The 15,528-nt window shown below is 39.8% G+C and overlaps 1 protein-coding gene and 1 non-coding gene across 2 annotated transcripts; both read right to left on the reverse strand.

Moving 5' to 3' along the window:
* Positions 1 to 5,246: 5,246 nt before the first annotated feature.
* On the reverse strand, positions 5,247 to 5,726 carry LOC141619328 (uncharacterized). The gene has a single exon (XM_074436356.1). The coding sequence runs from the start codon at positions 5,724 to 5,726 to the stop codon at positions 5,247 to 5,249; it is 480 nt and encodes a 159-aa protein (XP_074292457.1).
* Positions 5,727 to 15,160: 9,434 nt separating this feature from the next.
* Positions 15,161 to 15,267, reverse strand: LOC141625907 (small nucleolar RNA R71). Its single transcript, XR_012535651.1, has one exon. It is a non-coding gene; the product is annotated as a small nucleolar RNA R71 (small nucleolar RNA).
* Positions 15,268 to 15,528: the final 261 nt, after the last annotated feature.

A 15,528-nucleotide genomic window follows, 5' to 3' on the forward strand; every position in this document is an offset into this window, starting at 1 on the left:
GTAACTCACAACTTAAATCAACAACAAAGATCATACAACCCACAGTCAGTGCACAGGATTAAATAAACTTTACCACAGGTTATTGATTAACAACCGCAGTCTAGCACAGGTTGTCACCAAGCCTGACTCTTAACTAAAGACTAAGCACAAGTTAATGAGGTTTGAAAGTGAGAGAAATCTCAGGGTTAATATTCATCAAAAGCTGCCTCAATGCAGTTGGGGTAAAGGTCCTTATATATGCCTCTCTCTTGGAATTTTGTTACAATTTTAACCTAGAAATCTCATCTAAGGGCCAGGATTAGTTCTTAGGGTATGACACGCCTAAAATGTCGCTACTTAAGACGACCAAATTAACAATTTATAAGCCACACTTAATACTAATTTAAACTAATTCTAAGACAAGTAAAGTAGTAAGAAGGGGATCATACCCAAGAGAAGGGTGATTTTGTATTGTGTTTCCAATTATATTATAAGAACAATTGTAAAGTAATCAACAAACAAGTATGTAAATAAAAAGGGGGATTTTTGGTTTGGTTTTCAGAAGTAACAAAAGCAAAACAACATTCAAATAAGAGTGAGTAGCAAGTAATCAATCAAACAAGTTCTAAGATGAAAATTTATCAAGTTTAAGGAAGACTTAACCCAACTCAATAAGGTCAGACACTTTAGTTGATAAAACCACTCAATCAATCCTTTTAACTAATGTTATTGCCCTATTAGTGAGATTAATTCTCCAAATTCCCTTAATTAGAAGCCAATCACAAGGAAATAACACGTAGTAATTGACCCAACTTATTAGTTCCCCTAAAGGAAATCACAAACATAGGGTAGATAACAAGAAGATGTAGAAATAGAATCTAATAGGTGCAATTACTCACAATGAAATCACAATTAATGAGCAATTACAAATTAATCTCTCAAATGTTAATTAGACCAAGAAGAAATCACATTCATTAGTCTAATAACAAGTTGTTGCAAGATAGGATTATAAGGAAATCACACTTAATAAACCCAACAACAATAAATTAAGGAACCTGGCAAGATTAAGCAACAAGGAAATCACACATAATTACTATAATCAAACAAGGTTTCCAAAATTCAATACAATAAACACAAGAGATTAATAACAATAATGCAAATTAAGGAAAGATTAGAGTGTCTTACAACCAAAGATTACACCTTTGAGTTGGATTAAGAAAAGGAGATTAGTTCTGCATAATAGATCTCAAACCTAAATTAGATGATAATTCTTCAATTACAATTATATTAACAAAATTATGCATAATATGGTGAATTCCTAATGGTATTCACCTATATATAGTCCTAGGTTAAAGAGGAAATGATGGGCTTAAGTTGGATGGAAGCCCGTAATGAAAATGCGTAATACCCAGAAAAGGCGCACGGTGCACCCTATGTTATAGGGAGGGGCGCACGGTGCGCCCAGTGTGCTAGATTCTGCTTTAAACTTTCTCCTTTGCTTCTTATCTTGGATGGTTCTTGCATTGTTCTCTTGTAGCTTGCTTCCATACTTCACTTGGGACTTAGAACCGCCCCAAGCTTCCTCTAAAACATGACCAAATCCTCCATAACAACGCGACACTCGGAATTGGCTAACAAAGACACAAGTCAAGCAAAACCACTTCCTAGTGTCGCTTATTATGCATAGAACATGATAAATAGATGGTATATATATGAGCTTATCAACCACCCCACACTTGAGCCTTTGCTCGTCCCGAGCAAACTATCAACATCCCAATCATCAATGTAAAGACTCACAATAAAATCATGGGGAAGCTCACATGGACACGCCCACTTCTCTCGCACCCCTACCTTCTTATATTACCATCATCATTTTACTTCATAGCCACTAGTACATCCCAACATGTTCCTCAATAAGATAAGTGACCCAAATCCTCCATAAAGAGTCGCCTCTCTCTCATGCGCCCTCCTTATACCTTCCCTCTTCTAATAATGTTCCTAAATCCACCAATAGAATCTTCACAATTCATTCACAACTCATCACCATTTTCCTTATTGCCCCCCTTATCACTCCACTTGGTTCAAAACAAGGTCACCATATTCATCTAAGCATCTCCTAGCTCAACAAGTAGGCAACCTCAATTGCTCCTCATCTCAACAATTCAAAACAACAAGTGATCACACAACTCATCACCCCCAACAATGCATAAGCCAAGCCTAACAAATCCCACTCCAAACAACAAGTATGCCAAGCACTAGTATCAAAGTAAGCTTCCACACCCTCCTTCTAGTCTTGGAACACCACTAACCTACCCTTCCGACCTTCCTTACCACTTCCACTTATGTCACGAACACATGTAGGAAATAGTAAAATTATGTGACAAGACTTGAGAGTTCCAATCATTTTTCATTTTGCCTAAATCTCTCATTTTGCCCAAAACGCCCGCCCTTACGGGTTTTCGGTTTAGCATTTTCCTCACTCTATCTAACGTGGCTCGCACTCATTTTTTCATTTTGCCCGAAGTGCCCTTTCGGGTTTTCACTCCGACCTCGGCCACTTTCCCATTTTTGCCTAGGATGCCCTTTCGGGTTTTCATCCTAGCCGAGTTTTTCTTTTTCTTTTCTTTCTTTTCTCTTTTTTTTTTTCTTTTTCTGTTTTTTTCGTTTTTTTTAAATGAAATACAAAGCATCATATGAAATGAAATATATTACAATATGTTACAATTTCCCAACTCGTACCCACCCCACACTTTGTTCTTCACTTTGTCCTCAAAGTGGAAGTGAGCACCCAATCTTATCTCAAGAATGTGAACTTGAGGCACCCCCACTCCCCGGGTGCCCTCCTCCTCTTCTTCCTTATCTTCGGGATGATAACCGTGCCATGGTGGCATTATTCGCATCCACGCGAGCTTGATCATAGCCTAGATAAATGTTAGGAAGGCCTTGAATGTGAAAATTGTTTAGAGCCACCAACATGACATAGTTAACATTTTGGACAAAGCGTTGTTCTTCCATGTCCTCTTGATAATATTGGTGGCGTTGCTCTTGAATGTTCCACCTTGTATTAGCCTCCTCCCTTACTTGGTTGACATTTTGATGAATAGTGGTGAATTGAGAATCAACCCCCATTCTCCATTGATGAAAATCAAAAGGCATTTCCTGTTGAAAGGAAGAAAATGGAGGTGGTGGGTGTTGTTGTTGATCTTATTGTACATTGGGAATTGGTTGTTTAAAGGAAGGGCCACGAAATTGTGGAAATTCTATCCCACCTTGATGTTGGCCACCCTCACGCACTTCCTCTTCCGGGATAAGATAAGTTCCGTCAATCCATAGGTTTGCAAACACATCATCCGGGAGCATGTAGAAATCGGCGGCGCTTCCCCACCCCAAAGGAGAGTCATGGGGCGGGGAAGGTACATGTATTTCTTGGCTTTAAAGCCTCCACCCATTTTCCATATGACTCGGAGGGGGTGTACTTCGACAACCTCAAGCATGCCCATTCTCTCAAAGCATCGGGGATCCATCAAACTATTCCCCACAAGAGCCGTAGTGCCCTCCTCAAGAGGGATCTCTAATGCACACACTAACTTCTCAATCATCCCACCAATGTAGATGGTGTCCGTGGGATGACTTTGAAGTTCCAAACATCCAGCAATGAATAAGCTAGCCCAATCTGGAATCCCACTCCCTTTCGGAGTCATTGCCCATAAACAATCCAATTTTTTTCGTTCATTTTTGTGGGTTCGGATTGCACAAGGTAGTTCGTGTTTATGTGACGACTCACGGTCTGAAGGACGGGGTGGGGAAGGTTGGTGTTCTTACTATATTTGTCTCTTACATCGCTGGTGATAGCGAGCTAAAAAGCACTCACTCCGGCTAGGTCAATAGGTACGGGTTCGGGGAGTTTATTAATGTGAAGAGCTTGTCGTATTTGGTCAAAGGTCATGGTGTGAAGTGTCTTACAAGCCCGGAATTTGATTCCCGGAACTTTATCCCTTCCCAATGTGACCTTTTCTAAGGAGGCAAGGAATTCAAGTGTGGTGCTCCTCCTTGTGACAATTTTCTCATCAATGCATGTATCTAACCCCACCTTCTCCAATAAAAGTCTAGTCATTTGCATCATACCCAAATTTTCAAGAGTATATGAACTACGAAACCTAGTGATCACAACCGAGGACTTAACATCAAGTTTTTTGAAATTGGTATGGGTCGTGCCCGACAATGCCTCCTGACCTAAGTACTCTTGGGTTTGTTGAGAAGAAGCGGCTCTCTTCTTCCCCTTTGATGAAGAAGGCGCGGTTTCCTTGGTCTTTCCCATAATAACTCAAAAATTTCAGAAAGCACAAGTTTTGGAAAAGAATTTTGGGTGGGGACTTTCAACAAACACTTGGTAGGCACTACTTGAGTGTAGTGTTTACTAACTATTTTCTAAGTAAAAATCACCCCACAAGTTTAGAAAATGGCTAAGGACAAATAACAACAACCATTGAAAGCAAAAAAACGAAACTTATGCAAGAATTTCGAATTTTCTTACTAATAATGGACAAGGATAAAAATAAAGTGTTATACCTCCCTTTTGATCCTTGTAGTTGTTGTTTGATGAGGATATTGATGCAAGAATGCCCAAATAAGTCCCTTAACCCAATACCAATCCAAAATTCTTCACGAAATTGATGAATTTCGAAACCCTAGGTTCAATTTCGCGGCATCAAATGACGAGTTTGAGCACTTTACTCGTTAAGTTTGCTGTGGAATTGAACTTGTTGATGATTATTGATGATTTTTCACTTGATTTGGTTGAGTTTGATTAAGATTTGAGGAGGTTAGGAAGATTGGAGTGGGGTTTTGAGTTGGGGAAGATGAACAAATGAATAATTGGGGGAAGAATGTAGGAAGTGTCGAGCAAAATCTATTTTGATGGGGTGTTTAAGGGAGAAGGCGCACGGTGCGCCCATTGGAGGTGAGGAAGGCACATGGTGCGCCCTAAGTGCTGGATTCGTGTCTTCCTCATCTCCAATCCTTCCATTCTTGGCCGATTTTTTTAGCTCGCATGCTCCCATTCTTCACGTATTCACCTTAAGTTAGAACCCTACACACTAAAACACACATTAACCTATTCTAATATGACATGAACGGTAATTTAAAATGCAAATACGGTATTAAAATGCAATATGCAATGCGTAATGTAAATATGCAAGGGAAAGAAATATTTACAAAGGGTTGCCGTTTATTTAACGTTGATGGCTCGACAAAGTTGCAAGTTCCGATTAATCTTCATAAATGGGATTAATAAGGTGTAGTGTTTCCACTTCACCCGCTTCAATGCCTTCATGATAATGCTTAAGTCGTTGTCCATTCACTTTCAAGACTTTTCCGGTATTTAAACACTTGATCTCTATTGCCCCATGTGGAAAAACCCTCACCAACGCATACGGTCCCATCCATCTAGAGCGTAATTTTCCCGAGAAAAGTCGAAGATGATTTTGGAAAAGCAAGACTTTTTCCCCAACTTGAAATACTCTTCTTGCAATCATATTGTCATGCCATGCTCTTGTCTTTGCCTTGTAAACCAACACACTCTCATAAGAATCATTTCGAATTTCCACCAATTCTTGGAGTTGGAGTTTCCTATGAAGGCCCACTTCATTCATTTGCAAATTGAATGATTTGACCGCCCAATAAGCCCGATGCTCAAGCTCCACGGGTAAGTGACATGGTTTCCCAAAAAGTAGGCGGTAAGGGGACATCCCTATTGGAGTTTTTAGGCCGTGCGATATGCCCACAAAGCATCATCCAATCTCAAACTCCAATCTTTGCGGTCGGGATTCACCGTCTTCTCAAGGATGGCCTTGATCTCCCTATTAGAAACCGCGGCTTGGCCGTTGGTTTGAGGGTGATAGGCCGTAGATACCTTATGAATGACCCCATACTTTTTGAGCAAAGCTCCAATAGCCTTGTTGAAAAAATGAGTTCCACGGTCACTTATCAAAGCTTTAGGAAAACCAAATCGAGAGAAGATGTTGGTTTTGTTGAATTCTCCAACCACCTTTGCATCATCGGTCTTGGTGGCCTTAGACTACACCCACTTGGAGACGTAGTCCACTGCCAAAAGGATGTAGATTTAACCACAAGATGAGGGTAATGGTCCCATGAAGTCTCTGCCCCCACACATCGAATTCTCACAATAGATCATCGGGATTTGTGGCATTTCTCCTCGTCTTGAAATGTTGCCAACTCTTTGGCATCTATCACAAGCCTTCACCAAGGAGTGTGCATCTCTAAAAAAATGTTGGCCAAAAGAAACCACTCTCCAACACTTTCTTAGCCGTCTTCTTGGCCCCAAAGTGACCCCCACAAGCATACTGGTGGCAAAACCGGAGAATTGACATGATTTCGGTATCCCGCACACACATCCTTACTACTTGATCGACACAAAATTTCCACAAGTAGGGATCATCCCATACATAATAGTTGGAATCACTCTTGACTTTGTAATTTTGATGTCGAGTAAAACTCGAAGGAAACTTGTTTAAGACCAAGTAATTCACTATATGTGCATACCAAGGTTCGGTAAACATCAAGGCAAGAAGGGCTTTATCCGGGAAGTTCTTCTTGATTATTGGAACTTGTGGCACCAAGGAGTCTTTCTGGATGATCCTACTAAGGTGATCTGCCACCGTGTTGGTGGAGCATTTCTTATCTTTGATTTCAATATCAAATTCATTCAAGAGCAACACCCACTTCATCAATCGGGGCTTAGATTCTTTCTTGGAGGCAAGGTGCCTCAAGGCCATATGGTCGGTGAAGATAATGGTTTTGGCTCCAAGGATGTAAGAGCGGAACTTGTCTAGAGCAAATACTACCGCAAGGAATTCTTTTTCGGTGGTAGTATAATTCCTTTGAGCTTCATTCATCATGGTGGAAGCATATTGAATAACATAAGGTAACTTCCCTACCCTTTGACCTAAAACCGCGCCAAGGGCATAGTTGCTTGCATCCGCTATTATTTCAAATGGCTCATTCCATTTGGGTGCTTGAATGATTGTTGTCGTGATCAACTCCTCTTTGAGTGTATCAAAGGCTTTCTTGCATTCTTCACTCATGACAAATTCACTTTCCTTTTGAAGAAGCTTGCACAAATGGGTGGCAATCTTGGAGAAGTCCTTGATGAAACGCCGGTAGAAGCCAGCATGACCTAAGAAAGATCTCACTTCACGCACATTAGTAGGATAAGGCAAGGTGCGAATGGTATCGACCTTGGCCTTATCGACCTCAATTCCCCTAGAGGACACAACATGTCCCAACACTATTCCTTCCTCAACTATGAAATGACATTTCTCATGGCTAAGTACAAGGTTGGTTTCAATGCAACGTTGGAGAACCCAAGTTCAGTGACTCAAGCAATCCTCAAATGATTCACCATGGACGGTGAAATCATCCATGAATACTTTAATAAAATCTTCCACATGTTTCGAAAAGATGCTCATCATGCACCTTTGAAACGTTCCGGGCGCATTACAAAGGCCAAAAGGTATTTTACAGTACCCAAACGTCCCAAAGGGGCATGTGAAGGTTGTTTTTGTTTGGTCCTCAGGTGCTATAGGAATTTGAAAGTAGCCCGAGTAACCGTCCAAAAAACAATAATAAGATTTTCATGCTAGCCTTTCCAACATTTGATCCATGAAAGGAAGCAGAAAATGGTCTTTCCGAGTGACCGCATTTAGCCTACGGTAGTCGATACAAACTCGCCACCCATTTTGAACTCGGGTGGGAATTAAGACACCGTCTTGGTTTTTGAAAACCGTTAGCCCGGACTTCTTTGGAACAACTTGGGTTGCACTAACCCATTGACTATCCGAGATAGGGTAGATCATACCTACATGTAGAAGTTTGAGTAACTCTTTCTTCACAACCTCCATCATAGGAGGGTTCAAATGCCTTCGCGGTTGGCGAACGGGTTTGGCTTCTTCTTCCAAAATAATCCTATGCATACACAATGTTGGGCTTATCCCCTTGATGTCGGCCATTGTCCATCCAATAGCCTCTTTATTCTCCCTTAAAACTTGAATGAGAGAGTCTTCATGGCTATTTGTAAGCTTGCTTGAAATAATGATGGGCAAAGTTTCGTCTTCCCCTAGAAAAACAGACTTCAAGTGACTTGGCAAGGGTTTTAACTCAACAATAGGAGCCTTCAATATTGAGGGAATAGGTCTCTCCTTTGGTAAATCTTCTAACAAAGAGGAAGAAATGAAACAAAAATCATGGACAGGGGTCTAGGCACACGGTGCGTCCTGATGGAATGGGTTGGGCGCACGGTGCGCCTGGACTGCTGCCCTATTTTTTGTTTCGATTTCTTCCCACTCTTCCATGAATGGGGTTGCTTCCAAGCCTTGAATAGTTTCCTGCAAATTATAAGATAAAACATACCCAATATACTCTCCAAGCATTCCATTAGTTAATGCAATATCCAAAAGATCATCTTTACTTAATTCATAGAAGGTTTGGACAATAGGTTCGAATATTTCCAAAAGGCATAGTGAAGAAGTCTCGGTGGGGTATTTCATTGCCTCATAGATGTTATATTTAATCTTTTCACCTTCAAATTCCATGGTAAGACATCCACTAGACACATCTATCTTAGTGTTTGAGGTCTTCATGGAAGGTCTTCCCAAGAGGATGAGAGTGGAACCTTTTTCGGGCTCCATCTCAATCACATAGAAATCGGCGGGGAAAATCAAGTTCCCCACCTTGACCAATACATCCTCAATGATGCCCTTGGGTTAAATGTTAGATCTATCGGCTAAGGAAATAACCACATGAGTTGGTTTCAAAGGTCCCAACTTAAGAGACTCATAAATATAGTGAGGTAAAACATTGATTGAAGCACCTAAATCGAGCATGGCCCTTTGGCACTCCAATTCACCAATCTTGCAAGGAATAGTGAACATCCCCGGATCACCACACTTTTGTGGTAAACGCTTTTGAAACATAGCCGAGACATGTTAACTAGCCCTCACTTTCTTCATACTCTTAGCTTTGTTGATCCTCTTAGTAGTGCACAATTCTTTCAAAAATTTAGCATGTTTTGGCACACTACTAAGAAGGTCAAGTAGAGGGATGTTTACCTACACCTTTCGAAAAATTTCATAAAGGCTTGAGGTCTTCTTATCCATGACCCTTGTGTCATTCAAAGCACATAGAAAGGGAGCTTGTGGCTCGTATTCCGGAAGTGGTTCATTAATCCTCAATTTCCCCGGTGTAGATGCTCTCTCATTATCCACCACCACTTCAATTTCATCCTCAACTACATCCTCCACTTCATGAACAACCGGAAGTGGCTTTGACTTATTAGTAGCCTTGGGTGCCTCTACCAACTCTCTACCATTCCTCAATGAAACCGCTCGAGCTTGTTCCTTGGTAGGTGGGGGAATGATATGAGAAGGGAGACCCCCTCCATGAGTAGGTTGTTTAGTGAGTGTGTTGAGAATTTGACCAACTTGGGTCTCAAGGTTACCAATCCTATAGTCGGTGAGCCGATTTTGTTGAAGCACGGCGGTTTGTAACTCTTTGGTATTGGCTTGCAAAGCCACTTGATTGGCGGCGAGTGATTTCATCATGTCCTCTAAGGAATTTTGTGATTGGTTTTTATTTTGATTTGGCTTTTGAAATGAAGAGTTTGATGGCCCTTTTTTGTTTTGTTTTCCACCCTACCCAAGATTAGGATAAGCTTTCCAACCTTCATTGTGAGTATTGGAATAAGGGTCAAATTTCCTAAGCCCAAGAGTTTTCACCGCTTCATTTGCTTCTTCTGTTTGCAAGGATGGACACCCATCAGTGGGGTGGGGTGGATCATTACAAATGCCACAAAATTTCACATGAGAAGTACTCCCATTACCTTTTGCAAGGTCCTTAACCAAGTTGGTAAGAAAATCAACGTTGTCTTCCATATGGTTGGAGTTTTGTCTTGAAGAAGATGCCAAGCTTGCCTTCTTGATTCTCCATCCAAAATTTCTAGAACTTCCCACTAATCTTTCAATCAAATCATTTGCTTCTTGGACCGACATGTACTCAATTCCTCCTTAAGTAGCGGCCTTAATCATCCTAGCATCATCCTCAACGAGTCCACCCCAAAAGTTCAAGAGCAAGTCGTGATCGGTATACCCATGGTATGGACAACTAGCAAGAAGTTGCTTGAACCTCTTCCAATACTCAGATAAGTTCTCCCCATCCATTTGCTCCACATTACTTATTTCTTTCTTGAGTTGAGAAGAGAGACTAGCGGGGAAATACTTCTCCAAGAAAGCCTTCTTCATGTGGTTCCATGTAGTAATGCTTCAGGTGGGAAGATAATAAAGCCAATCATTTGCCGCATCCTTGAGCGAAAAAGGGAAGGCTCTTAGTTGGAGTTGTTCATCGGTAACTCCATTGGGATTCATGCTTGAGCAATACACATGGAATTTGTTCAAATGCTTATTGGGATCCTTCATACTCGTTCCATGGAATTAGGGTAATCGGTGGATGAGCGTGGACTTGAGTTCAAAGGTGGCATTCTCCGCTAGGGCCGGAAAAGAGATACACAAGGGAACTTGTGTAAAGTCCGGGGCGGTGAGCTCTTTGATAGTCCTAGGGCTTCGTGGATCCTCCCTTGGTGGATTCTCGGCATCCCCTATGATGATATTTATGTGTTGTGGATTGGTTTCTATAACAAAAGTGATGTTGTTATCTTTCTCTCGGTCTTGTTCGTCTATTGGATCAATTTGTTGAATAACCGGGTTATCTCTTCTTATTCCTCCTCCTAGCCAAGCGAGAGATCTTTGAATTTCCGGGTTGATGGGAAGTAAGGGCTCACTTGCATTCCTAGTGTGGACTATAAAAGACTCTACACAACAACACACAATTAAAAAGTTCACACAAATACTAATCCAAAGATAAGAACAAGTATGAAATGGGAATTAAGCTAACTACACACAATTGAAAATGAACCAACACAAATATTCTAAAAACACAACTAAAAACACTAACAAAACTGTTACCTTCCCCGGTAACGACGCCAAAATTTAACAAGCCTAAAATGTCGCTACTTAAGACGGGCAAATTAACAATTTATAAGCCACACTTAATACTAATTTAAACTAATTATAAGACAAGTAAAGAAGTAAGAAGGGGATCGTACCCAAGAGAAGGGGGGTTTTGTATTGTGTTTCCAATTATATTATAAGAACAATTGTAAAGTAATCAACAAACAAGTATGTAAATAAAAAGTGGGATTTTTGGTTTGGTTTTCAAAAGTAACAAAAGCAAAACAACATTCAAATAAGAGTGAGTAGCAAGTAATCAATCAAACAAGTGTTAAGATGAAAATATATCAAGTTTAAGAAAGACTTAACCAAACTCAATAAAGTGAGACACTTTAGTTGATAAAACCATTCAATCAATCCTTTTAACTAATGTTATTGCCCTATTAGTGAGATTAATTCTCCAAATTCCCTTAATTAGAAGCCAATCACAAGGAAATCACACTTAGTAATTGACCCAACTTATTAGTTCCCCTATTGGAAATCACACACATAGGGTAGATAACAAGAAGATGTAGCAATGGAATCTAATGGGTGCAATTACTCACAATGAAATCACAATTAATGAGCAATTAAAAATTAATCTCTAAAATGTTAATTAAACCAAGAAGAAATCACATTCATTAGTCTAACAACAAGTTGTTGCAAGATGGGATTACAAGGAAATCACACTTAATAAACCCAACAACAATAAATTAAGGAACCTGGCAAGATTAAGCAACAAGGAAATCACACTTAATTACTATAATCAAACAAGGTTTCCAAAATTCATTACAATAAACACAAGAGATTAATAACAATAACACAAATTATGGAAAGATTAGAGTGTCTTACAACCAAATATTACACCTTTGAGTAGGATTAAGAAGAGGACATTAGTTCTCCATAATAGATCTCAAACCCAAATTAGATGATAATTCTTCAATTACAACTTGATTAATAAAAGTAAGCATAAGATGGTGAATCCCAAATGGTATTCACGTAAATTAACCTATATATAGTCCTAGGTTAAAGAGGAAATGATAGGCTTAAGTTGGATGGAAGCCCATAATCAAAACGCGTAATACCCAGAAAAGGCGTACGGTGTGCCCTATGGTATAAGGAGGGGCGCACGGTGTGCCTAGTGTGCTGGATTCCGCTTTAAACTTTCTCCTTTGCTTCTTCTCTTGGACGGTTCTTACATTGTTCTCTTGTAGCTTGCTTCCATACTTCACTTGGGACTTAGAACCACCCCGATCTTCCTCTAAAACACGACCAAATCCTCCATAACAACTCGACACTCGGAATTGGCTAACAAGGACATAAGTCAAGCAAAACCGCTCCCTAGTGTCGCTTATTATGAATAAAACACGGTAAATAGATGGTAAATATATAAGCTTATCAGGGTACAAACAAAGTGATGGAAATATTTTACAAATGATAACAAAATGATTTAAAGCAAGCTGCAATAAAACAACAGAAAACTGCAACTAATAGTGAGAGGCTGCTTCCTTGGCTGCTGTGTTGCATTGGCTGGAAGTATAAGGATGAGTGGGCATAGCAGGTGCCTTGACTTTGGCTCTAGGTGATATCTGAAATATGGAGAGACAAATAAAGAAGGACCTTAGTCTCAGTTCTCCTCTTGTTTAGCCAGAAATGGCAATCTACTTTATGCTTTATGTCTGATGTGACCATTATTTGAGCATATTTAGTCCCCGAATTAGCCTTGTTCCCATGCTTTTTAGTGCATATTTAGGTCATTTATCATCTTTAGTCCTTTGTTTTGCATATTCTTTGAGTTTTTGTTCTCTTGGTAGGAAAGGAGTGCAAACCTTGCATTTTCATGGCAAAATGGAGCTAAATTGATTGAATTCAATGAACAAGCATCAAAGAGAAGACGAGACTAGAAGGCCTTTGTACATATTATAGTAGATGGGCAATGATGAGGAAAGATCCTTGCATCTCCGACAAGATCCCCGAGGATTGTTGGAAGGAGGAAGAAAAGAAGAAAACTGTCCCAGAATCCGAGCGGCTTAACCCTCGGGACGCTCGTCCAAGACGGCCAAAATCCGAGCGTCCGGCCAAGGAATCCGCTCGTCCAGCAGCCAGGCAATCCGCTCGTCCCGTTGCCTTGGACGCTCGGATTGTGTTACAGCAACTTTCGTTTTCTTCTTGTTCCATGAAGGATGCGCATATTTCGGAAAGACCGGCAAAAAGGAGACTGACATCTCTTTTGATAGGAGTGATTCCTCAAGGACTTAATCGTCATTTAAGCTCTTACTAAACCCTAATTTGTGTACCTAATCCCCACTATAAATACCCCATTAGTCTAATTAGATAATCATGTTCTTCTTATCAATCTCTAGTGTAGTTTATATCATTCTAATCTTTTCTTAATCTTGTAATCAACTTTAAATCAAGTCTTAATACAAATCTCATTTCCTTAATCTCTCTTTTGTTCATCTTTTATTTTGGGTAATTGAAGATTATTTGGGTTATTATTGGGAGATTGACAACCTTCAAATCATTCATCAAGTACTTCTATTATTCTTTGCTTTATTATTGGAATCATTAGTAGGTATAATTCTCTTAATCCCTTTTTAATTATTGTTAATCGTCTTCATTTATTCATCATGTTTTGCTTTGTTGGTATGATTGACAACCTTGCTAGCATGTTTACCATGATGATGAGTGAGTAGTTTCTTTAACTAGGGTTAATGGGTAATTAGGGGAAACCAACATGGGGGATGATTCATGCTTAATTTAATATGTTTTCATAATTTATTTGCTTGCTTGTTGTGATCTCAACTTATGCACATGTTATGTTTGATGAAATGCGAGCCTATGAATCCTTGTATTTTTTAACCATCACTTATCTTTTCAATGAGACTTGTAAGACATAAACCAACTCGAATCTCATTAGACCATGCATATAGTTGAGTAGGGAGGATTAAGTCGACTTGTAGGTGTTGTACAATCTAATGGATTCGGCTCCGGGACCCAAACCATCCTAGAATTGTAAGATATAAACCAACTCGATCCATCACAACAATAATTGTTTTCTTATAATTTGAGAATATGTTTGTATGATCAATTCCCATGAATCCCCTATGAACCCATGACACCCTAGTGCCCTTTATCAATTGTTTACATCCCTTTTTAATCATCTTACTTGTTTACTTTTATTGCTATTTAGTTTAGAGATCTTCTACTTCAAACCCCAAATTGTGACACCCCTAGACACCGCTACTTGCAATCGAAAATCTTACTTCAATACCCGTCCTTTGGGATCCGACCTTTACTTACCTGTTTACTAATAGTAGAGTTGTTTGTGGAGATATAAATATTGTTTTGGTCTAGGTGCTCCTAACGACAAGTAACCGAAACATAGCCCGAGAGGGTCCGACCAAAAATGGCGCCATTGTCGGGGACGGTGTTAACTTGATTTAGATTTTCTTAGATTGTTATTAGTTGTGTCTTTCTTTACCTTCGGGAAGTAAAACTCCTCAAGGTTTGTTCTAATTATTTTCGAGTTGTTTGATATTTTGCATGTCTAGAAGATCACAAGGTAACTTGTTACCCATTGATCACGAAATTAAAAGGACTTTGACAAACAATAGAAGACTTGCTAGAGGTACTTTGAGAGGTATTGGTGAGGTTGTAGATATTCAACCAAACACTATTGAGTTCGTCAATCCTTTTGCAAGAGAAAGTGAGGAGAACCCAACACAAAATCCAACACAAAATCAACCCACAATGCCTAAATTTTCATCACATTCCGTACCAATCGAGGAGAACCTACCCAATGGTACTCCCACACCACAACACTTAACCGGAAATTTTATAGCTAAATCCGCATTTATCCAATTAGTCGAAAGAAACCAATTTGGGGGGATGCCTAGTGAAGACCCTCACTCTCACATGGAGACTTTTTGTGACTATTGTGATGCGATTTCACAAACCGGTGTAACTCAAGACCAAATTCGATGGGTCTTATTTTTTTTTCTCTAATCGGCACCGCAAAACAATGGTTGAAAGGCCTTGATAAGGCTACTCTTGGAATTGACTCTTGGAAGAAGTTGGCTCTAGCTTTCTACAAAAAATTCTACCCTCCGGAAAAGACTGACATGCTAAGAGCTCAAATTACGGGTTTTAAGCAAAGGGATGAAGAATCTTTGTACGAAGCTTGGGAGCGGTTCAAGGGAATTCTTCGCTCATGTCCTCATCATGGACTTAGCGAGTGGTTCTTGGTTCAACAATTTTGGAACGGTCTTTATGAAGACTCAAGAAACATCCTTAACATGGGATCAAATGGTATGTTCACGGAAGTTAACGACAATCAAACTTGGAACAAAATTGAGGAAATGGCGGTCCATAACTCACAATATAGTAGACCTCGCAAGGCTACTAGAGGAGGAAAGCATGAGGTGGACTCTATTACTCAATTGGGTGCTCAACTTAGTGCTCACATTGATACCATCAACTTGAAGTTTGA

This window comes from Silene latifolia, chromosome X (assembly GCF_048544455.1).
Source record: "Silene latifolia isolate original U9 population chromosome X, ASM4854445v1, whole genome shotgun sequence".
NCBI lineage: Eukaryota > Viridiplantae > Streptophyta > Magnoliopsida > Caryophyllales > Caryophyllaceae > Silene > Silene latifolia.